Here is a 24245-nt window from a genome sequence, read left to right on the forward strand (position 1 = left end):
TTTTCACCATTTATAGAAATAAGGTGGCCGAGTGATTCCTCTCTGAAATTGCCAGTGACCATGAAGATGTATTAGTGCCCTCACACGTACAAAAAAATTACAGCAAGCAAGAAAAGTGAAGCTGTAAGAGGGACTGCCAAACTATAGTTTAACCCAGCACTGGATGATACTTGGCCTAATTTAAACAAAAAAGAATAGTCACATTTGGAGCATTTATTGAAGCAGACATGTTTAACGTTGAATGCAAGTTATGCAATGCTTTTTTTTGGGGGGGGGGGGGCGGGGGGGTGCTTTTTTCGTCATGGTGGAGGTTTTAATTGCTGTGTTCAGTGGCATTGTAAACACTGACTTCAATAACACACATATACAAACACAATTAAAGTTGCTCTTTACACAATATTCACTTTGACAGTGTTTCTAAGGAAAATGTGTCTCCATAGCTCCTCACAAATGAGAAAAGCTGATCATTTTATTGAGGTTTCGTGGTCAATGGTGTCCGTGACCACCCCATGGCGAGAGGATCATTTGACAAAAGGCCTTTCACTTTCGCATGACAGCATCCCAAATCATGTTTTCATCAATGTTTGTTGATCAATGTACAGTATGTTTTCTGACTTGATGATGGGCCTGGATTTTGTTCCTGAAATTTTCTGGCTCCGCCAATGAATGAGGTGAACTGATGAGGATGAAAAGCGGGGGAAACAACCGCCAGTTTTAGCAGGAAGCTAAAGTTTTTGTGAGAGACACACACTACAGTACAGTGTGCTCGATAAGCTGATTTTCGTGACACCTGGAGTATGTGTGTTGTTGTATATAGCAATAAAGAGGTGGGGAAACGCAAGACGACCTGTTAGTTAAACAGTCAACGAAACAGCGAGGAGCGAGAGCTCCGATGGTGCTGACGTCACGCCGGCTCATTTATCCACCAGCCCGCCCGCCCGGCGACCGGCTTCCTGCTGAGCCTCCACCTCCTCCACTCTCTCGCCGCTGCGCCGCAACCACAGCCTCCCTCAACTTCCACAGCCGCCCGGGAGAACCTCGACGTTACGGGTACGTACGCGCACGGAATTGCGTCCGACCGAAGCGGCAAAACGGCCGGAACTTGGTGTTGAATTTCATTTTATTTTGTGTGGGTTTCCTTTTTTTTGGGGGGGGGGTTGCGGCGTGACAGGCTAGCACGACGCGTCACACGGTTGTACACAGACAGATGCGGCTTCAACGCACACGTAGTGCTGCGCTGCGAACACGTAGTTGCTGTCACTAGTTTCAATTCCTAGCTGCTCATTTTCCATTTATTGTTTTCATTTTTCATTTTTTTCCTTCTTTTTTTTTTTTTTTTTTACCATGTATTCGCCGCGGCTGCTATCACAGAGATACACATACCGAGCGCCGCTCTCTAACTCAAGCGATAAGTCACCCCACTAGTTTTCCTCCACACTGCTTCGTCTGTTATCACGAGAAGAAGAAGAAGAAGACGACGACGACGACGAGGAACGGTCTCGCTGTACTTGAGGCGCTTCAGAATCGAAGGGAAGCCCTCGCGGCCTCATCTGTTAACTTGTTGCCGTGGCCATTGAGGTAATTACAGCGAGGGTTGTCGAAACCGAAGCTGCCCGTGCGGGTTTTCAGCGTCGCCCACCGTGCAAATGGGCGACGGACAGCGAGCCGCGGCGGCGTGAGGCAGCTGTGTGTAATGAAGATCACGGGTCCCCCTTCCACCTCGCCTGCTTTGCCTGCCTGCCTGCCTGGCGATGAAGTCTGATTTCTGCCGCCAGTCCTCCGCCCCCCGATCGTAACACGTCTCAGATGATCGCGCTGTTGCTCATTGCAGCCATGTACTGCTGGCACTCTGAGAGGAGTGATGAAAACGAGGAATGCGCTTGGAAGCGAGGTTTTAGCGTGCGAGAGGTATTTGGCATCTAGACGTGACTCGAGACCAAGACATTCTCAGGACTACAGAGGATTGAGACTAGACCAAGACATTTGGACGTTGAGACCAAGGCTGTATATATATATCAAAGAAAAATGACAACAAAACAGAACAAATGACCAGTGTCTTTTTTTTTCTTTCTTTTTTGCTTCCACATAAATGGAATAGCAACATTCCTTTTCATCTTTCAATTTTTTAACACCTTGCTGCTTTGCTGCAAAGCATTTAAGAAGAAGAAAGAAAATGGTTGGCTTTATTATATTGGAAAACAAATTAGCGAGGAATATGGGCGCGTGTCACAAACAGAGCGAAACAAGGAAGCGACTGGTTTCTTCTCTGTTCTTATGTCATTGCAGTGTTGGCTGAGTCTCAACCGGTCTTGATCAGAAATCCAGACGAGACAAGACCGAGACCCTTTAAAATTGGTCTCAAGACCGATCTTGTTAAAAACGACGATGCCTTCAGGGGCAGCACGCTGGCTGAGCAAGCGAGCTTCTGTTTGTGACCTCATGACATTCCTCACGCCCTGTCCAACTCGTGGTTAATTTGTACCAGCCACATGCCAAAGTGGCTGCAGTGTGGAACCACCCCAGGAAGGAAACTCGTCATTGCAGAGGGCCAGTGTTGTTTTTTTTCCATGTCAATACTGAGCTGCACAGCTGGACCAGATGCATATTATTAGTTTCTCTCCTCTTCGCTTATGGTTTGAGTAAAACCTTCCTGTCCTAGCCAGTCAAAGCATCTTGTATCTTGCGTGGAGGGGTCACTGTTGGCAGGTTACTTCATATGCTGTCCTTTTCTGACTAGTTGTACTGTATGTCTGTCCAGTTGGTTATCCAGTTCACAGTCAAAGTGAAGTCTACATTTGTTGGCAAAGCTCCCCTGGAGTGAAACGCAGTGCAACCAAAATCTACCTGTGGTGGTGGAATTATGACAAGATTCCATTAAAAAAAAAAAAAAAAAAAAGGCACTTATGCCACAAAGTGTGTAGAAGTAAAGTGAATAGACTGCTCAAGACTCACAGTCTAATGTGATTGGATTGTCGCAGTTGTCAGTCTTTGAATGCTTTTATTTTGGAAAAGAAAAGTGTCGGGCAAATGTTTCCTTTGAGAAGACTGCACATTGACAAAATCTTTCACCTGTATGCAATTGCTCAACATCAGCCGAGGGTCTCGTGTTATGCAAATGCTTCTGATCTATTATTCAGAGTCAACGGGTGGCATCAGGGATCAACTTTGCTCCCTGCCTGAGTGCGAAGCTGCTGTAGTTCTTTGAGAGACATTTGATCAGAACTCCGGAACGCTCTTGCTGGTTTTGCAGTTTTCTTCTTCACTGTGTGTTGGGAGTTTTTTGTTTTCCCGTCCAGGTAACCTTACCTCGTTCTCTGTTCAGGACATGACACAGTCAGCGACAAGGCAGCTCAGTTGTACTGACTCATGTTTTGACGTAGACCACAAAGCGGTGACTTCAAACGGGGCGCCCGCATGATCTCTTGGGATTTTTTTTTTTTTTTTTTGTCTCTTGAGTCAGATGACTTCCCTGTGCAGGTGGTTTAAAGCGTGTCATTAAGAGAAAGAGCAGACACGTTCTCCACCTAGACAAACTGTGCTGTTTTTGCAAACTTAAAATACTAAAATGCCCTCCAATCCTGACTTGAATCCAGTTGTCGCATCCCTGTTAAACACAAGTGACAGCACAGCAGCTTCTGCCAGGTTCTCTTTTGTGGTTTTTGAGAGCGGTTTTGTGCAGCTCCTGCTTCAGTGTTAACGCTGAATGCAGTGTTGAAAGCTTCTTCAAGGACAAGGATTCTACCTTTTTGTCGTTGTGCATTTTGTTCATACTTTACAGCCATCATTTTACAACGCTGTTGGCAAATAAAAACTCACAGCCTTGGACCCTTGAGCTGTAACTGGCAGAACAATGACTTAAAGGGCACCTGTGATGCTTTTCCACTTTTCTGAGCTTTAAAAACTGTTACAATGTTGAACCCTATCGTCAAACGATCTCGATATCGTCAAATAATGACGTTCATGCGTTTGGACGTGAGCCTTGCAAATTGTTGGGCATGGTTCTAAACGTTCTGTTCACAGTGATTTTTTTTTCAAAACTGGGCACGGAATGACGCCATTGTGTGCCGGAGCTCCTTTCATGGCCAAGCTCCGGCACACTCTCGGACTGGTTCCGCCCTCCCCCGCTCTGCCCCGGAAGTGATTCTGCAATACGCTGCTCCAAGAAAATGTTTTTTCGGTGCCAGGGAAATTAAAAAAAAAATAAAATAAAAAATGCCGAGTGACTACCGAAGCACCAAGGACCACAACCGTCGGAGTGGAACGAACAGAGAAAATGTTGGAGGTTTGTTCAGCCTAATGCGGATGCGATGGAACACCGGACGAGAGACTAGTCAGCCACGGCAAAATTTGAAAACAAGTATTTGTGAGTGTATTGTGACCTCAAGCAACATTAGTTTTAAGACTACTTGCAACGTACAACCGCTGAATGGTGTTAGCCAAACTGTTAGCCACCACCGCTAACTCTGTGCTCTGCTTGTTATGTGTGTTGTGTTCGCTGGCAGTGAAACTGAAGAGGCAGCGATTTTGACTCGCAAGTTTCACTCCTTATAGCGATGTTCACGCTGCCAGCATGGTAACATGGGTTGTATAGAGCTCTTCCTGCTTTGTGCTTGGTGTGGACGTAAGTTGTGCAGATATTCTTGTCTAATAATAAACAACTCTATGACTGAAGTGATCGTTTCAGCGTACATATTTTCTCTGCTAGGACAGTGTTTTGATACAAGTCAACAGTATGAAACCAAATCATTCTAAGCCCTATTAAAATGTCTCGCAAAAATACAAAACAAAGACACGGTCAGTACGCAAAGTAAAATATATTTCCGGGGACACGGAAGGCACAAAAAACGTCCAGGGACCTTCGGTCCGCCTTGCGGCAGTAACTCAGCCCGCGCTGGGTCCGTACGAAGCTGGATTAGCCGGTAAACAGCTGCTAAAGGGTGAAGCCTTCACGACGGTAAGTGTTTAAATTGTGCCTGTTTCGTAAAGTTTGCCGCTTCCTTTTCACTCCCGCACCGGCAAACTGAGAAAGTGAGGCTCAGCAGCGACGAAGAGTGTGACCCCGGGCGGGGGCGTGTACCGGCAAGGCTTGGGGTGGAGTGAAGTGCAACAGAGCGTTTTCGCCGGATGCAGTAAATACGAGGAAACGAGCCGCGAGATACGCAAATCTAAAAAGCTTTCAGCACGGAAAATCGTGCGTTGCTGCTCTGGAGGGGCCATATATCAAATACAAAAGCCCGAAAATTAGTATAATAGGTGACCTTAAATTACATGGTGATAAAGGAGCCAATGTGAGCGTTCATTGAAAACCTGCCCTTACGAATTATCACCATCACTATCACTATCGCCATGTTTGGTACAAGATGAACATTGTACCATACGTCTGCAAAACCACATCCCCCTCACCATGAAACCTTGTGGCGTTGGTATTTGTGTATGGAGTGAAATCAATTTTCTGTTTCAGATCTGACTGCTAGGAGCGCAACAAGTGGCGGAAGTTGAATTGATAGGGTATATTTTTGTTTCAACGGCAGAAGAACTACTGCAAATGCAAGTACTGCTCGAATCTCACAAACTCTCTTTGGGATCTTTAGTTGAGATGCCTTCTAAAGCTTATTCTAATTGTGTGTGTGTGTGTGTGTGTGTGTGTGTGTGTGTGTGTGTGTGTGTGTGTGTGTGTGTGTGTGTGTGTGTGTGTGTGTGTGTGTGTGTGTGTGTGTGTGTGTGTGTGTAGCATAACTGTTGACACAATCTCATTGGGTGATGATGCTCATAACATTTTTTTTGCTGGGCTTCTTTTTTGAAAGCTAAAACACAGTAGATCAGGGTTCACCACCACGGCACCAGGTCGTCCCCCACACGAGCAGCTCACAGGCCTGTTCTACAAAAATAGCACAAGTCGCTGAGCTGCGTATGAAATTCAGTTTTATCCAACCTTTTTATGACATTGTTGTGTCTTCAAATAGATCAGTATCATTATTATTAATAATATATAACTATAGGCCAAGTGAGAAAATTTGATATTTCAGAAGGCCGTAGCGAACTGGTTGACCTTTATACAGTGAAGTAGTCCTCGGGTTGAAAATGCTTGGTGACTCCTGCAGTAGATGAAGGAGGAAATGCTAGATGCTAAAGCGTAGATACAATCTTGGTGATTACCCGCCAACATAGGTTTTGATATTTTCCGTGCCATATAAGCGCTCCCCTTAACAATGACTGATGTTAATCAATCTACTGTGGACAAGATTTATATAAAGTTCAACTGAAAGTTTCGTCCTCTGCTCTGACTGAGACTACGTGATCGTTTTTGCTTGCTGATGCCAGTTGCACTGCAGCCAAAAGGGTCTAAAAATAAATGTCCATACTGGATCTTGTTTTTACCCAAAAACCTTGCATACACATAAAGTCACCTGACCTGACTTTTTACAAACCACCCCCAGACAACTCTGTTTTGCCCAGAACATTCACACTGCATACCAACACATGCCAGGCTAGTAAATTGAAACAAAATGAGTTGTGTTATGCAGTTGCATTGCTAGTTTTTGGGGACTTTGTTCTCAGTTTTCAAGAAAGTCTTTTTCTTCTCCCCCCCCCCCCCCCCCCCTATTTTTTGTTGTCCAGGCACTAAAGGCTCATTGAAAAGCCGCCCTCAGTCGGTGCGAGTGTGTGTGTGAAATGCTGCAACTGTGCTGTAGTTTGCCACTTGGCACAAGCTGTTATGCAGCAAACGGCCCCTCTGCAGCACTGGCCAGAGTTGGGTGTCCAAATACTGAAGCATAGTTCAGGGGAGGGGGGTGGGGGGGAGAGCAATGCTGGAGGAAAAAATTCAGTCCTGTCAAAGTCAAACACAAAGGCATTTCTGGATATTGCACTGAGCCATACTTCTAATTATGACCACATTGCAAAAGCTTGCAACCTCGTTGAAATGCATGTTATGACCTGGGATGTCAAAACCTCTGAAAGCCTTGGACTAAACCGAGGAGTCTTGTTACTGCTTAGATCTTGAAGCTTTGCAGAAAGTGTGAAAATATTATTGACAAGATAAAGGCCTTAAGGTCATATTTTTTGGCTGTGTATAGTTCTTTTATTTACTTACTTTTTTGTTATTTTTAAGCAGTCATATCACTCTGTACGCTACTCATCCCGTACGTTTCTGTCTTTATGTGCAGAATCTCGCTCGCTATGTAAACAAACGGCATGACTAGATGGTTTCCTTGCCCGCAGGCACAAAGTGATACGTCTAAGAATCGTTTATGTCATGAATGCACCTGCTCGCACACGAGGTAAATTTTTCCAGGTTCCGGTTTTGCATGTTTTCATGCGTGCATGCATCCATTCATGCGACGTTCCTCCAAGCCAGGTGAACGCACGTGGCGCAGAAGTTAATGGTCAGACGACTTATCGAGTTATCAGCGGTGCGTTGTCTTCCTGCCGCAAATCTAAACTAAACAAACTAAAGCTGATAAGATTTCCAAGCTTCTGAATAAGCCCGGCTTGGGCTGTTATTGTTATTTATCTTTTTGTGAATGACGCGAGTCGTCCTGTAGCCTGTTGTGGCTCTGCACCGCCTTCCTTTCAGTTTGCATACATTCTACAGGTAGCTCAACGTGCGGTACATGTATGCCAAGTGTCTTTCTGTTAAAATGGGAAAAAAAATATTTAAAATATTTAAATTTGCCGCTGGTCAAAATATTTCCAAATTTGGCAGGAAGGAAGTGATGACCTCAAAGGAAGATATTTATAGCGCTCATCAACAGTAAAGCTGTTGTCTCTGCTCGGACAACTTTTAAAAACCTCCACGCGAGGCTGCGCCGACGTCTTTGAGAAAAATTTCTGGAATGCTGAAGATTTATTGCATCTCTGCGCTGCAGTGCTGGATTCTCAGAGCCGCTCTCTATTCTCTGCGTCCTTCTAGGCTCACTATTTTTTTTTTCTTTCTTTCCTGTCCGTCCGCGCAGGTGGAGGTGAAGACGGCAGACATCATGGTGACCATACCGGAGTACTATGAGGGAAAAAATGTGCTGATCACTGGAGCAACAGGTTTCGTGGGCAAGGTGCAGTGCTGTTTAAATATGCATTCGACAGACACCGCAGAAACGCTGCGAGCCAAAAGCAAACCCACAGCACGAGTTGTCAATGTGTTTCCTAGGTTTTCTAAAGGGGTTTCTGCGCTGCTTTTTAACCATTTCAAGTCTAGGTTCATGCTACACACTTTTATACAGAGTCTCCTCAAAGGGAGCAGCAGCTACAAACACAATTTTCTTCTTTTTAATGACTCTGCTGTGGGAAAAAGAAATGCAAAGTTACAAGCTGGATGAGTCTTCATTGTTAAAGGTGTCCCTCTGACCTGCTGCTATTAAAGGTGCTGTTGGAGAAGCTGCTGAGGTCCTGCCCAGGAGTCAACGCTGCTTATGTGATGGTCAGGCCAAAGGCGGGTCAAAGCCCTCACGCCCGCATCTCCGACATGGTGAACTGCAAGGTGAGCGCTAATGTACCACAAAGTGCCCGACGTGTTCTACATGAATGGCAGCAATACATCTTTTTTTTTTTTTTTTTGTTATCTAAAAGATAAAATGAAAGTAAAGAGAGTAAAGCAGCATCAAAGAGAAAGAAAATATGAAGAACTCGAAAACTAGAATTTAAGGCATATTCTTATTCCCAGCAATACGTGGAGACAGGATACAAACTACACAGGAGCTTATCAAGGTGAAATGTGATACTGATCTGTCCCTTTTTAGACACCTTGTGCATTTGTGAGGTAGTGTATTGCGCTAAGAATCAGTCTCCAGTGTCCCAAGTGTTGTTTATTTTAGTGCAGTCACCAACATTTGGCCACATGCTGCATGCGCACTGTTCTGTCCAGCTCACAACTGGATGTTTCAGCAGAATGACCCTCGCAACATCCAGAGTGCAAGTATTTTTTTTTTTTACAACTACAAGTATTTATTTCCTCTTATTAACAATAAACACAACCTTTTCAAACAAAAAAATCTGACAAATAGCTGAAGACAATAATATAGGGATTGCGTAAAAATTCTAAGGGTGTCCGAAAACTTTCTGCCACTATACTGCACATATATGGCGGCTAGTTGTCATTTAATGAAACCCCAATCGCTGGTGCATCAATGCTTTTTCTTGCATCAATGATAACTACTTTTCCCCATATCTTCGTACCTCCCTAGTGGTTTATAGTTTGATATTGCGACCAGTCTGCCGAATAGTAAGACTGAAAAAACTTTGATGATGTGATCCGCTGTAAGTGGCCCGGGCTTAGTTCACACATGCAGGAGTTGTGTAGCAGTGGTGCAGCAGCGGCTTCGAGTCAAGTGTTGTATTGAGCAGGCTGCAGCCATGGCCGGATGCTGCATCTTTTGTAAACTAGTTTGAACATGAAGCTGAGAAACGATCAGGCAGCATCGTGGGGGTGCGCCTGGTCCTCCAGCTTCTTCCACATCTCGGTGTGATGAAGAATCGCAGCGTTGGAATGAACGGAGGGGCACTCTGACTGCGAGCTCGCAGCGTTTGACCGCACTTGGCTCCCATTGAACTGCAACTGTGCCGTCCCCTCGACCTCAGCTCTTTGAAAGACTGCAAGAGGAGCAGCCGGGCTTTGCGGAGAAGATCATCGCCGTGAACAGTGACCTCACACAGCCGGAGTTGAATCTGAGCAAAGAAGATCAGAGTGTCTTGGCCGAGAACGTCAACGTCGTCTTCCACTGCGCCGCCACCGTCCGCTTCAACGAGCCACTCAAGTGAGTTTCTGGGATGCACTGCTCCATTTTTTATTTATTTTTTTTCCCCCCCCTCCTAATTCGGCAGGCGCTCAAGCATATCTCAGATTGGGTTCACTGTGTGCTTCTGTACGTTACGCAAGAACCCCCACCACCACCCCCACCACCACCACCTCCCTCAGTCAGCAGCGCGACGCACTTCTTGTTCCTCCAGTTTGTTTGATCTTCAATGCATTAAAAATGCATCTGTGGCCCAACAAGGCCTTTTTTTTCCCTTCTTTTCTGCCGTTCAGTTATCCGCTTCGACTTTCAATTCGGGTAAAAGCTTCGGCCTTTAGTCACCCAGTTCTGGCAGATTTAAGTGTGAAAGGGGGATTTTGCGTTAAATCATTCAATTGTTAACCCTTACAGGGGAATTTCACCCATCGTACTATCAGATAAACAATGAAACGAGCACGTCAGCAGAGCTCTCACCCGCTCTGCACAGTGCAGTTGGTGACGAGGACCCACGTCGTTGATTTCTATTAGGAACGACAGAGTTTCACCCCACCCATCTGCCTGTAGCCTGGTGTTTGGCAACATGCTATCTAGAAGCGGATGCACCAACACCTTCAAACACGCTGCACTCAACTGGTGACTCTTGGCTCCATTTCCGAGTACATACAAGTCACGGTTTCACAAAAAAATTCACCGGGAACACTTGGCCACGCTTACTGCTGCCAGCTCATTGTTCATAACCGGCTTAATAGTGTTTAACAATGTGAAGCTGTGCCTCTTCCTCAGAGATGCCATGCAGCTGAATGTCCTGGCCACGCAGAAGATTCTGGCACTGGCTCGCAGGATGAAGCGTCTGCAGATTTTCATTCACATCTCCACGGCCTACGCCAACTGTGACCGGGAGCTCATCGAGGAAGTCGTCTACCCGCCCCCCGTCGACTACCGCAGACTCATTGATTCTTTAGAGTAGGTTGAACTTTGTGCATTTTCTTTTCTTTCTTTTTTTTCCAATCAATTAATGAGCTCTGCATGCAGCAAACTGCTGGCGGTCAATGTCCGGATTTATTTTTTTTTTAGATGTCTTTTTCATCAATGCAGATGAAATCTTGTTTTTGAGCTTTGAGTACCAGCATCGAAGGGCCCTTTCATTGCATATAGCTGGATGGATTTAAAAAAAAAAAAAAAAAAACGCAGTCAAGCACTAAGATGCCAGCTTAGCAACGAGCGGCGGGTAAATGGCTGCTAAGTAACACTAATGTTGCTAAAGGCCGTTGAGTCAGATTAGAGAAGCGTCAGAAGCCCACAGAGGCAGTCAAGATTAGTGGGATCGCAGAGTGGCTGTGAGCTTTACGGGAGCCTCGATGGATGGAAGGAAGGAAGAGAAGATGCAGGGTTCAGAGGACAGTTTGATCAACGGATGAAGCCGCTACTGAATCTAAATGAAACGAGACTGTAATGAAGTTGATTTTCTAACGCCTTTTTCTGTTTAAAATAATTTGCAGAAAGTATTTTCTTATATTCTTTTTTTTTTTTTTTCCTTTTAGCTTCTTTTAGCGAATTTACCGAAATCGAAATCTTGATACCGAAAGTTGATTTAGTTTTCAATAAGACACTCCGGTAAGAGTTGCTTTACATTAACGTGGACGTCAAACTTGTCTTGAGTGAAAAAAATAGGAGAACTTTAAACGTGCGAATCAGAACGCAATTAATCTATGGAAAGTCGGAGATTAATCTCGATTTAAAGAAATGTTTTAAATTGTTCTATTTCTCATACGAATTGTGCCAAATCTTTGAGAGGTGAAAAAACAAAGTGTTGCAGTGTTTGCAGAAACTCGGTCGACACAATTCAACACTTGATGTTTGTAAACTTTTAAGAAGTTGGCGATTTGGATACGCAAAATAGAAATAAGCCGCCGTTGTATCGAAAGCTGTGAGTGGCCTCGGACTCATTAATGATGGATTGATTTCTCTTGTCCAGCTGGATGGATGAAGAGCTGGTCTCTCTTCTGACTCCCAAGCTGATTGGGGAGCGTCCCAACACCTACACCTACACCAAAGCCCTGGCTGAGTACCTGGTGCAGCAGGAGGCCGGAGACCTCAACGTGGCCATCATCAGACCGTCCATAGTGGGAGCGAGCTGGAAGGAGCCATTCCCAGTGAGTCATTCATGCCGTTTGTCACGCATCGCATGTTCTGTGCACGCAGCTGTCCTCTCTTTCTCCAGCTCGGTCTCATTGAGAGCCTCGCTGCCGTCCCCCGTCTCAACTTCCAAAACCGTTTCAAATGATTTCCTCCACCGCGTCACTCCTGTAACTTATTAGTAAGGGGAGGAAAATCCGTCCCGCACACATTCGTGCGTCTGGGTGTCGTTTGAGATTTCGGTTGCACATGAGAGTAACAGGCGTTCCAAGTTACCAAGGAGTGGCCGTGGGAATGTCAGGAATGTGTAAATGGTGACTCTGTACACCTTTTGTTCCTGGCCAACTGCACTAGGAAAGTGGAAAGACATGAATATCTGGTTCGGGAAAGCTTTGAGAAAGGGGGTTACCAATCACTCCCGTCTGAGTGTGTGGCTCAAAATAGAAATGTTTAAAATTCACCAAAATTAATTCAGAAATTCTTTTTCGATTCGTTACGGGCACGTGTGCATTCTAGCAGGATAAAGCGTGTGGCGCCATTTGGTTGAGGCTCATTTGTTTTCAAAAAATATAAATGCATTGTAATTCTTTTGTTTTTGTTAGGGTTGGATTGATAACTTCAACGGACCAAGCGGTATATTCATTGCTGTAAGTATTCAAATGAAGTCTGTTCACGATGATCCAGTGCTTGCAGGTAGAGAGGCGCCTTCATTCTCGGTGACGTAATCGCGTCCCCACTGACAAACCCTGACGCGTGACGCTGTGCAGACTGCAGGTGGATTTGTTTTATGACTAAGCGTGAGCCTGGTGTCTGTATTTTACCTATGGAGCATTCAAGTAAACCTTTTAAATATTAATTAGAAAAAGAAATCTTCTCCACCTCCCAGATATAAGAGTTCTAATTGCCTCTCAAAGCCTCTGGCTGCATATAGTTAAGTCACTTCGATGTACAAGAGAACAAAAGAATAATCACTGAAATTGTCCCCTTATCACATTATACCCCTTAGCCCTTCTAATTTTGTCAGGTCTATTCATGACGCACGCACAGGAGCAGAAAGCAAGGTGCACCTCTGCTCCTCTCACCTCCGTCTGACCTGCTTTTTCGTATCTGAAATCTGAAAGCGCGGTAACCCGATCGGCCGTTACTGATCACCTGTCGCCCCGCTGTGAGCAGGCCGGTAAGGGGATCCTGCGCACAATGAGGGCCGCCAATGACGCTGTGGCCGACCTGGTTCCCGTGGACGTGGTCATCAACATGACGCTGGCCGCGGCGTGGTACTCGGGGTCGCAGACGTCGAACAGGTGGGCGAGGAGGGCAGAAGCTCCCCGATCGTCGTGCAGCTTTGGCAGAATTTTCTGAAATCGACTCTCTGAACTTTTCTCTCCCCTCACAGGCCGCAAAACATCCCCGTTTACAACTGCACGACTGGTGGGATCAACCCGTTCCACTGGGGGGAAGTTGGTAGGATGTCAATTTTTTTTTTTTTTTTTTTCATTTTTCACTTTGACACCGCTGACTGTATAATGTGTCTTTCGGTACCCATTGACTAGGGCTGAACGATTATGGAAAATAATCTAATTGCGATTTTTTTTTTTTTTTTGCTCATGTATTTTCCACAAACAAACAAAAAATTGTATGTATTATAATTAACATATCATATTTATTATACTCAAATTGTTATTTTTTTTTTATAGGCTAGGCTAATGTTGAGCATGAATTAATATGAAAGACCCTTTATTTATCTACTAGTGTTTTTGTTTTGTTTGTTGCAAGACCTCTTAATAGGGCTTAGAATGATTTAATTTAGGTCCACACAAAGCACAAAACAGCGACGGCTTCATTCAACCGATGTTGACACGCTAGCAGCGTTCAAATCGCTATAAGGTGCGAACGTACGAGGCAGCGGTTCGCTGCCAACGAAGACAACTCCGACTGTTGTGGTCCTCGGTGCTTCGGTACTCGTTCAGCACTGTTTTTTTTTTGTTTTTTTATCGCTCCCGACACTGTTTTGCTAAACTACGGCCACCAGTTGGTGGCAACCAGGAAGACCTTTTCCTTGCGTGTCGCTTCGTCCGTCCAGCTGGCCGCAGCATCGACTCCTCTCGCTACCTGCTTGCTTTGCTTCGTGCCGCTCGCAAGTCATGTGACCGCAGCTCGCGTCAATCAAATCTCAAAGTCTTTTGTTTTGTCCTACCGCGACATTACCGCAAATGCGATGTATCGTTCAGCCCTACTGATGACATACCCTGATTTGTAAATTGATCTACTGCCCGCCGCACCCAAACGTAGAACTTTTGCACACCTGTTCAAATGCAGGCTATGGTTGTATTTTAAAGAGAAATAAAAATCAGTGGTGGAGTGTCTGCCTTGAGACGAGCGGTGCCGGGCTCATAGCCCAGCCAGCTCACACCACTGGTGACTGCTAAAGGGAACAACTGAGTAGACTAGTAAATTTGTTTCTCCCTAATTTGGAAGTAATCGTAGCAAAAACCAAGATTTATGTATGCATTTATTTACCCCAACCCTCACAACACGCACACTTATTTTTATTGTACATTAGTATATTTAAATCCTGGAGAGAGCGTTCATTGTTCAGTGAGCTTTTTCGTCTAAGTCGACGGAGCCCGTTTACTGCATGTGACAGTTAGACAGTTGAGCTCTGAACACATTCTGAGGTGTGTACTTTTCATGATTACAGGTCTGCCATATAAAAACTTTTACAGGCCTCACCTGAAGCTCCATAAAGCCAGTGAAATTTCACGTCGGTTACTTTCACTGAGTCAACTGGACCTAGAGCAGAACACTGCAAGTCTGACAACTTGTGGAACCAGTCAGTCCTCGGTTTAGTCCCGGCTCAAAAGAGTCCTTTGTGTTTCACTGTCCATAGCAAGGAGCAAGAATGAGCAAAGTGCTAAGATAAACACAGAATTTTCTCCAAAGACTCCTGATCCATGCTGGTTCATAAGTAGGTTTGAAGATAAAGGAATGGCCATGTATTACAGCACTGTTGAGAATAATAAGACGTCAGTAGTGACAGAGCAGCCAGTAAAAAAAAAAGAAAAGAAAAAGCATGTTGGTGAAAATGAAATGGAGATTAGTCACTTTTGCCTTTTGATAAACGATTAAAATGAATAATGATTATGGCTGTCAGCATTAACGCGTTAATCATGACGAGATTAAAAACAAAACATAAAGCGCTATTTTTTTTTAAATCACAAGCCTTTTGTCCCTCTCGTTCACCCGTAGTCGGGTCCTCAAGCCGCATGTCTCGACACGCCATCCTGCTAATGCTATCTGTGTTTATGTAGTCCATTTCACAACGTGCTGATGGTTTAAGCAAACGCCTACACACGAAACGTCCAGGTACAGCCACCGTCCCTCAGACTGGCGAGGCGCCGCTTTGCCAACGCACCATTTTGGAGTGTGGGAGCCACCGCAGACCTGTGGATTAAAGTACATCGGAGAAGCTAACTAAAGCAACGTGCAAAATGGCTGGCAGCTCTGACCCGTCGTACAACTTACGGTCGTGGGTATGAAAAAGGAACAAAAAGGGAACACCTGCAAGACACAGCACATTTGGGTCTAGATGCACCGATTTGAAATAAAATGATAAGACAAAAGATTCAAAAGGAAATCCTCTCTTACTGTTCATTTGGTTCCCAATGAAGACACATCAGTAAGGTATGTCAAAATTGTCTTGAATGAAAAAAACAAAACAAATTTTAAACATGCAAATCAAAATGCGATTAATCTTGGCTAAATATGGAAAATCTGAGATTTAAAAAAAAACGTTTTACCGGGTTTTAAATTGTTCCATTTCCCATACAAATTGTGCCGAATCTTAATTTTTTTGGAAGAAGGCACGAATTTCAGAGCCATTTTTTGTAAGGTGAAAAAAACAAAGTGTTTCAAACTGACAGGTGACGTGTGTCATTCAACTTTGTGTTCCATAGAGTACCATGTAATATCCACATTCAAGAGGAACCCCCTCGAGCAGGCCTTTCGACGGCCCAATGTTAATCTCACATCCAATCACCTGATCAATCAGTACTGGATCGTTGTGAGCCACAAGGCTCCAGCCTTCCTCTATGATCTGTACCTAAGGTTGATTGGACGAGAGCCCAGGTAACCTCGCCATCGCCAAGTCGGACGCGCCGCACCTCTGCTGTTTTAACTCCAGGCCCCCCCTCTTTTTTTTTTTTTTTTTTTTTTTTTTTTTTTACACTGCCACACATTTCTGCTGCTTTATTGTAGTTTAGTAGCTTAATGCTGGTGTGTTGCATTATGCTTGTGGGGTTTTTTTTCTTTCTTTTTTTTTGTCTTTGCTGTAGTTGTTGGCTGCTGAAGAGTGCATAGCCCACCTCCTCTACTGCACATGCTGACGGGTTCTGCACTCTTTCGCATTTCGCCCCGGTGGGTTAAAAAAGTGTTCTCAGCTTTGGGCTTCCAAAAAAATGTCAGAATGAAGATGACCTTAAAGGTCCAGCGTGTAAAATTTGGCCTGATTTATGGTTCTTATGTTGGTGAAAGCTTAGTATACTTCCCATAAATACATTGATGAAAGTGGATAGTCGCAGTAAAATTAAGTCATTTGGTTATCCTATCCTAACGGTTCTCATACATATACATACAGTGCGCATTTTATATTTAGGGTTAACACCCATGTCCTCAAATAGGCCAAACAAGAAGAAGGTGGATGCGGCATTTAGGTTTGTATGTGCAGAAAAAGAAAAAAAAAGTAAAAAGCCACTGTAGTTTACCGGTAGGCTCAGGAGAGGGAGGGTGAACGCTGCAATCTAAAGTGTAATGTCGCCCATTCTTCTCGAAATCACCAAATATTGGTGGCCCTTTAAACCGGCCCACAGCTGGGATTGAGGCGCACCTCCTTCTGAGAGTTCATTTTTTTGGAAGCCTTTCAAGGGTTAGGGCCGTTTCTGGAGGGCACTCACTGGTCCTCACCCCGTCCTCTCCGTCTCCCCCTTTTGTTTTGTTTTTTTTTTGTCTCCTGCAGAGAACTGTATAAACATGACCTTCAAGACCAATCCCTTAGAGCAGGCCTTCAGAAGGCCCAATGTCAATCTGCGCTCCAACCCCTTTACTAATCAGTACTGGACCACAGTCAGCCACACGCTGCCGGCCCTGCTCTATGACGGCTATCTCGTGCTGACGGGCCGCAAGCCCCGGTAAGGCTGCACCAGACCCACTCCCATCCCTCCCACCCCCATCCAGCAACGCACCCACCCTTCCTTTTTTGATGTGTCCGTTCCGTTTGTCTTGGTGGAGGCAGAATGGACCGTGGGCTGGAGGGAGTCGCGACTTTTGCCGCTTCTGCACTTACTTGACTTTAGTGGCGTCTCTCTCTGTCTCTGGGAGTGTTTCCATTCAACTACCGTCTCGAGTCAAAGCAAAAGCGAAGACGGCCAACGGTCGCTCACCCCCCTCCCCCTTCGCTTCTGGCCAACTTGGGACGTTTTTGTTGACCATGTAGAGGAAATTCTGCCCCATTTTACAAATGAGTTTCTTTTTATTACCCCCCCACCCCCCACCCCCCATCTGAGCCCCATTTATACCAGGTCTTAATTGTTTCACACGTACTTTTGTTTCTTCTGGCTGAAGTGGGCGTGGCCAAGTCGGTAGTGTAGGTGGGAGTGGGGGAAATGGTTCTTACTGCCTCTGTGTGCCAACAATTGCATGTTTTGCACGTCTCGCGAATCAAGGCCTTTCACGCGAGGAGTCCGAGTCATCTCACTGTGTAGTCCAAGCATCCGCAACACAATGTTGCCTTTGTTATGGCTGTTTGTGTCACAAAGGGCCTTTTTATTTAAAAAAAAAAAAATTTTCTCACAACCCGTTCCTTTTTGTAATGTGGCCAAACCATTTTGAACACCATAGAAAATGTGAAGGACATGCAGTTTGAAAGACTCGGAGATCCTCGCGGGTCTCGCTCCCTGTTCCTCACCCTGATTTCTACCTCGCATTGAAAGAGTGGATCATCTGGATGAATTTGCACGATCACCACACCTAGAACCAACCTCCCAAGTTCACGTGCCCGCGTGGCAGCGTGTCCTCCTCCTGTGATCACACGCCATTAACGCTAACCGTCGCCTGAGCAGTGCCAGTGAACATTTTGCACAGCCACCTCTGCCGCATTGTGTTCAGTTGACTCTCATGGGGAACTTTGACATTTTGACCAACCATTAATCACGATACAAAGCATCTTCAATAAGAAATTGCACACCAAACTTTCATTTGACAGTTGTTTCAATTTATTCAATGGCAGAATTTGTGCAAATGCACAGCGCTGTTCAGCCTGACACCCCCCCCCCCTTTTTTTTTTCTTTTTTTTTTGTCTGGAGTTCCTTGTTTAATTATCTCATCTGTCTGAGCACTCGTGATTTTCTAGCTTTTCCACACCCACCCACCAACATTCACTCCCGTCACTGCACCACCCGCCAACATTCCAACTCTGGTTTTCAGCATTCTGCCTCCTCTTCCTCATTCCTCAACACCCAGATGCTGCATCTTCTTCATCTCCTTCTTCTTCCTCCCCGCCACTGTGCTGTGTTAACCCTTCCGTAACCCCCAGGATGATGAAGACAATCACTCGCCTCCACAAGTCCATGATGGTCATGGAGTATTTCACCAGCCACTCGTGGGTGTGGAACACGGACAACATAACCATGCTGATGAGCCAGATGAGCCCAGAAGACAAAAAGGTGCGGTTGAGATTCGTGTCATCTCCGATGAGATGGCCGGATGAGATCGTAGATGCGGCACATCTTCCAGTTGTATCCACCGGTTTGAAAAAAATTGAAAAAGGCCATGCAATAAAAAAACAATAATGGCGCAACACTAGTGCAACACATGCATAACTTATTGATGAATGAGTGGCAAATTCCAGCAGTTATATCACAGTGGCATTGCGGAAATGTTAAAACTCCACCCTCGACAAATTCAGAGCGTTTGGTTCCTTGAATGACGTGATTCCAAATGCCCTGCGTGACTTCCTTGTCTTGGTTGTGATGTTGCTGTGACATCTGAAAAATCCAAAATGTCATGAGCGCTGGTAATGCAACGTTTGAAAAACGAAAGCTCGTCCCATTTCGAACTGAACGATCTCTCCCTCCCCTCCCCTCCCCTCCCCTCCAAAGAATGTTAGAAATGGCTCCTTAACAAAAAAACAAACAAACAATGTATTCTGTTACTTTAGGTTCTCCTAAATGCTTGTCGCCTGTCCTTTTCCCGGTTCTGCAGGTGTTCAATTTCGACGTGCGTCAGCTCCACTGGGCAGAGTACATGGAAAGTTACTGCATGGGCACCAAAAAATATGTCCTGAATGAGGAGCTCTCGGGCCTCCCGGCTGCACGCAAGCATCTCAACAAGTAAGAGTCTGTGCAGCCGAGCGAAAACGCATCCCGACATAAAGAAACGCCTTCTGCGCCGAGCTCTAATAGGCCGCAGAGTGCGGGCAGCTCTTAATACATCTAGGTCAGCGTGCATTAAATCTCTGCATTAGCGCTCAAGTGGTTCCGTTCATCCTCCCATTAACAGCTGATGTCTTTACTTGCGTCGGGCAGGAATAGGAGGGTGTTACTTTCATTTTTTAGTTTATGTTGAGTGGCATGGAAGCGCATTGCAGCCAGCCTAGAAAAAATAAAATAAAACGGGGCTCAGTATCACGGTATAGCGTGAAACTTATTTTGTGATAATTTTCATGTTCTTTTGTGAAATGATCATGTTTTTTTGTGGTCATTTTCACATTATAATGTGATACTGAGCCCTATTTTTTTTTTCTAGTTTGGCTGCAATGCGCTTCCGTAGTTATTAGAACAGAACACGAGGTAAGTGCTTTATTTTATTTGTACACAGATTATAGGGCTAGTTAGATTCAACTCTAAAAGTCATTTGAATCGCTGCCCCATTTACGCATGTACGTGAAAGTTATCACGTTTTTACGTGATAACTTTCACGTTAAAAACGCGATACTGTACTGAGCCCTGTTTATTGTTTTTTTTTTTCTAGAGTGGCGGCAATGCGCTTCCAAAGAGTAGTACAGCCAGTGTGTAAAAAATACATTACTCAACATGCAAATTTGAAGGAAAAAAATAAAATCGAGCCTTCACATTCTCGCCCAAACCGACACGCGGAATCGCCTTTGAGTTTGCACTTTGAAGTCACTGATTGGTCTCCCCCGTGTCCCAGGCTGAGGAACATCCGCTACTCGTTCAACGCCATCCTGGCGGTGATCCTCTGGCGCGTCTTCGTGGCTCGCTCCCAGATGGCCAGGAACATCTGGTACTTTGTGGTCAGCCTCTGCTTCAAGTTCCTCTCCTACTTCCGAGCGTCCTCCACCATGAGATAACCGGCGGTCCGGCGGAGCGGGCGACCAGGCGGACGGGAGCAAAGGAACGAATGTCCGGAGCGGGCCGGCGCTCGAGAATTTCAACGGACCCGCTGGAGGAGTCGGCAGCTGTTCCGAATGTCACGTATCGCTCGGCATTATCTGTCTTTTCACAGCAAAAAAAAAACAACCAACAACTGGACATGGGTATAGATCTGGACACAGCATTCACACCAAGAGGACCGTAGGACCCACCCTCCCTCCCACCACCACCACCACCTCCACTTCCACCTCCTCCATCTACCAATCTGTTCATTTCAGTTCTGTCCTGCTGCTGTGGAGCTCTGGGCTGCTCGGATCAGCCTCGTTCTGCCTGTAAGAGACCCTATGCACCGGGTGACGCTCTAACTTCTAACACCCTCAGCTCTTCTGTTCAGGTTACTCTCTCTTTACGCTATGTCATACTTCGTTGGGAGGAAGAGAAAAAAAAAACAAAAAAAAAAACACCCCAACCTGCCTAATTGAATGTTACCTAAAAAGATGTCATTTTTCTTTGTTACGCTGGGCAAAGCAAAGCTGCACAGTTGGTGCGGAGCCAGTTGTAGGAAGATTGTGCACTAGAAATTGGGGGGGGGGGGCGAGCGAACCCATAAGTCACTTCCTCTGACCCATCCCCCACCACCACCACCCCCCCACCCCCAGACCAAAGCCATTGCTGCCAACCTCTGTGGGAGTTGCAGAGTCAGTGGCGCGAAGAATCGCTACCGATTGTTCCTGTTAGTGGTGGTGGTGGTGGGGGGGGGGGCAAACGTGGCTCGGCTTCCCAATGGAGAGCAAGCACAACATCGACTGCGACGAGGGCGGCTTCATTCAGTGCCTGCAATCTCCCGTCAGGTTTTCCTTTACTTTTGATATGCATTGCGTCTCGGGGTCTGTCTCGTTGGCGTTTCTTGCCATGATGCCTCTCGGCGAGCAGCCTCGTCGCTCAGAGGGAGGGACGATGAGACGGGCCAACGGTTCAGTTCGCCCTTTGTCCAGCGTTTATTCTTCGACGTCAATGTCCCGCCAACGCTCTGGTGAATACAGTACTCTGAGTGCCATCCCCCCCGCTGCTTTTCAGGTCGCACCCCCCCCCCCCCCACGACCCCCCCGGCTGCCCCCAACAAGTGTAGCTCCAGTTTGCAAGCGTTTGTGTTGCTTCGGTGGTTTCTTAAGGGCGTGCGTTTTGTGTTTCGGTGATTTGCAGGTCGTGTTCATCGCGTCGGGTTTACCTAAGATGTCTCTGTAAATACACGTGCCCGCGCGGGGGTTTCGTCGCACTGCGTTACCTCTGACTTTTCTCTCGTCTTAACCATTTTGGACCAACGAAAGAATCCTCTAAGGAAGAAAAAGTTTTAGCTACTTGACTCCTTTGAAAAAGCCAAAAGACACCGTTTGGCGCAAATGTGATCGTGACGGGCGAGTTGTTTCCTGCTGCGTTTTGCCTTTTTCTTTTTTTTCTTTTTTTTTTGTTCTCAAAAATGCAACGCGTCTGTTCGTGAAAGTTCTGGAAGCGTTTAAAAAAAAAAAAAAAAAGTGAGAAGTCACGTTCCTTCTTATTTTTTCAGTCCTTCAGCAGGAGACATTTTACATGTGTTCACGCTAATGTTTTTTTTTTTTTAGGGGGGGAAACAAAGCCTTTTTGGAAGGAGTTGTACAAGTATGAATTGTGCCTCAGTCCCAGTTTTTCTAACAATGTGAAAAGAGAGCAATCAGATTTCTAGCTATTTTCTTCACGCCTCTATTTAGGTAGACAGTCGATGAGAAAGAATCTACTTTTGTGCTGCTGACGCTGTGTGGCTCCTTTTACCGACTAAGCTCACTGAACCGAGTTCAGCTGCTGTAAATATACTTTAAGAAAAAAATGAATCTACAAATTTCTTTAATAAAGTCGAGGCTGATTGCCTTGGCTTCTCTATTTATTTGTGGTCCCCTTCTTCTCTCTCTCTCTCTTTCTCTCACCCTCTTTTTCTGAAAGTCCCATCTGAATTATTTGCACAGCCTGAATCTTCTTCTGTCTCCTGGAACAAGACTTACAACAGCACGGTAATTAGCTTGTAATTTCAGTGGTTATATTAAGCCGGCGGTTTAATGGAGACAAATGGTTTACATCCATTGTATTTGTGATGGATTGCTGGAGTGTGTAGGTCCGCTTTATGAATGTAAATGACTCTCATTCTATTTTAATGTGCGTCAGTTCAAGAGATGAAACCAACAAACGGGTCCTTCTTTGTTGTTTTCTGTTACAATGTCTGAAACTACGCAAACGTACCAATGATTTGTATGGGCATTCAGCCAACAGCTTCAAGTAACTGTCGGCCACATTGAAGTGACATTGATTGGTAGTCATAAAAGAACTTACAGAAATGGAAAAAGTATGGCATGTTTTTAGTCAAACGTTTGAGCTTTTTAAAGACGGAACAGTTTGAATCTTGACATGTTGTCTTTTATTTTATTTTATGCAACTCTGTTAAAAATCAAGCTGCTGTTAGCTTAGCACAAAGTCAAAACTTGCTCCAATCAATCGACTCCTGACAAAATGCATTAGTTATAGTCATTTACTTCTCAGGAAGTGGAAAACTAGTTGATTTTTTTTCCTATTCACCACATCCATAGTTGCACTTACAGGGAGAATGTAGAGGGTTAAATTATAGGAAGCACGGTTTAGCGCCCATTAGCCAAGTTGTTGGCTTTAATTTTATAATACAATTTCAGCAAAGCTTTCTGATTATGACCATGAGGTGACTGCAGAGGAGTACCTAGAAAAAAAAATCTCCCTTGAAGAAACCAGTGCTGCTTAAGCTTCATCAGAGAAGATTGGCTGAAGGTAGAGCTGATGTTAAAATTGGGTTTCCTTAACAATCACTGGGCCACTGTCAGAACTTTGGGGTTTGTTGGTGAAAGAAATGTCTAGTTTTGTTCAATTTGATTGAAAGTTCTTTTTTTTTTTTTGCCATTTGTTGACAGAATCCAATTTTGTTGATGGACAGCTCTAATGTAGACCCGCCACGGGTCTGTTGTGTTGCTTCTTTATTTCTTCTCTTTCGTTCATCGGTAATGTACTCTCGAAAGTCTGCCAAGGCTCCATTTAGTCGGATTGTCGGTGCGCGTTCCCCCCCCCCCACCTGTCACTGAGAGGGCGTAAATAATTCTTGCCACATCATTGTCAGTGTGAAACTCCAGAAACAACAAATCAACGGGTGCCTTTTGTTTGTAAGTCAAAAAAAAAAAAAAGAATAAACGCCATTTAATCCTCCCCTCTGCCTCGCACGTTTCATTTCCTCCCAGGACCGAGATGATTGACAGTGCAACAAATAGCACATCGGTCTCTATAAATGTCCAGCTGACCTGTTTCCTGTGATGCAGAACAGATCCGGCCGCCACTTCACACGCTGTATCTGAAAGCTATTGAACCACTCCATTAAGATTTAATGCTGCCATTCAGGATTAGACTTGACTCTGTGAATGGGAGGATTTGTTGCCTCTTCTCATTATTATGTAGAAAGGTCAGAACAGCGGCAGGTCTGCTGCTTATACCTGGAGGAATAAAGGTTGCAACCTGCCAAGTTAACGAAACAAAATTTGCAATTTTTAGTTTGGCCCACCGTGTGTGTGTGTGTGTGTGTGTATACGTGTGTGTACATATGTATACGTGTGTGTGTATACGTGTGTGTGTGTGTGTGTGTGTGTGTGTGTGTGTGTGTGTGTGTGTGTGTGTGTGTGTGTGTGTGTGTGTGTGTGTGTGTGTGTGTACATATGTATACGTGTGTGTGTGTGTGTGTGTACATATGTATACGTGTGTGTGTATACGTGTGTACATATGTATACATATGTATACGTGTGTACATATGTATACATATGTATACGTGTGTACATATGTATACATGTATACATATGTATACATATGTATGTGTATGTATATATGTATGTGTATGTATATGGGTATGTGTATGTATATATGTATGTGTATGTATATATGTATGTGTATGTATATGGGTATG

General features: G+C 45.0%; 1 protein-coding gene across 4 annotated transcripts; it reads left to right on the forward strand.

Annotated features, from left to right (window-relative positions):
- The first annotated feature begins 896 nt into the window (after positions 1–896).
- Positions 897–20395, forward strand: far1 (fatty acyl CoA reductase 1). 4 transcript variants are annotated; one of them, XM_076042577.1, is made up of 13 exons: positions 897–1050; positions 7956–8051; positions 8360–8476; positions 9574–9749; positions 10512–10691; positions 11704–11881; positions 12467–12511; positions 13038–13165; positions 13258–13325; positions 15818–15989; positions 18451–18580; positions 19119–19246; positions 20067–20395. In XM_076042577.1, the coding sequence occupies exons 2-13, from the start codon at positions 7980–7982 to the stop codon at positions 20224–20226; spliced, it is 1554 nt and encodes a 517-aa protein (XP_075898692.1). In that variant the 5' UTR covers positions 897–1050; positions 7956–7979; the 3' UTR covers positions 20227–20395. The 4 variants fall into 4 exon arrangements, with proteins under 4 accessions (XP_075898692.1, XP_075898694.1, XP_075898696.1 ...); XM_076042579.1 differs by lacking the exon at positions 15818–15989 and adding an exon at positions 16876–17047; XM_076042578.1 differs by lacking the exon at positions 897–1050 and adding an exon at positions 1339–1578.
- The last annotated feature ends 3850 nt before the right edge of the window (positions 20396–24245 follow it).

Source organism: Nelusetta ayraudi, unplaced genomic scaffold, assembly GCF_046127955.1.
Source record: "Nelusetta ayraudi isolate G7.1 ecotype Tasmania unplaced genomic scaffold, CSIRO-AGI_Nayr_v1 ptg000071l, whole genome shotgun sequence".
NCBI lineage: Eukaryota > Metazoa > Chordata > Actinopteri > Tetraodontiformes > Monacanthidae > Nelusetta > Nelusetta ayraudi.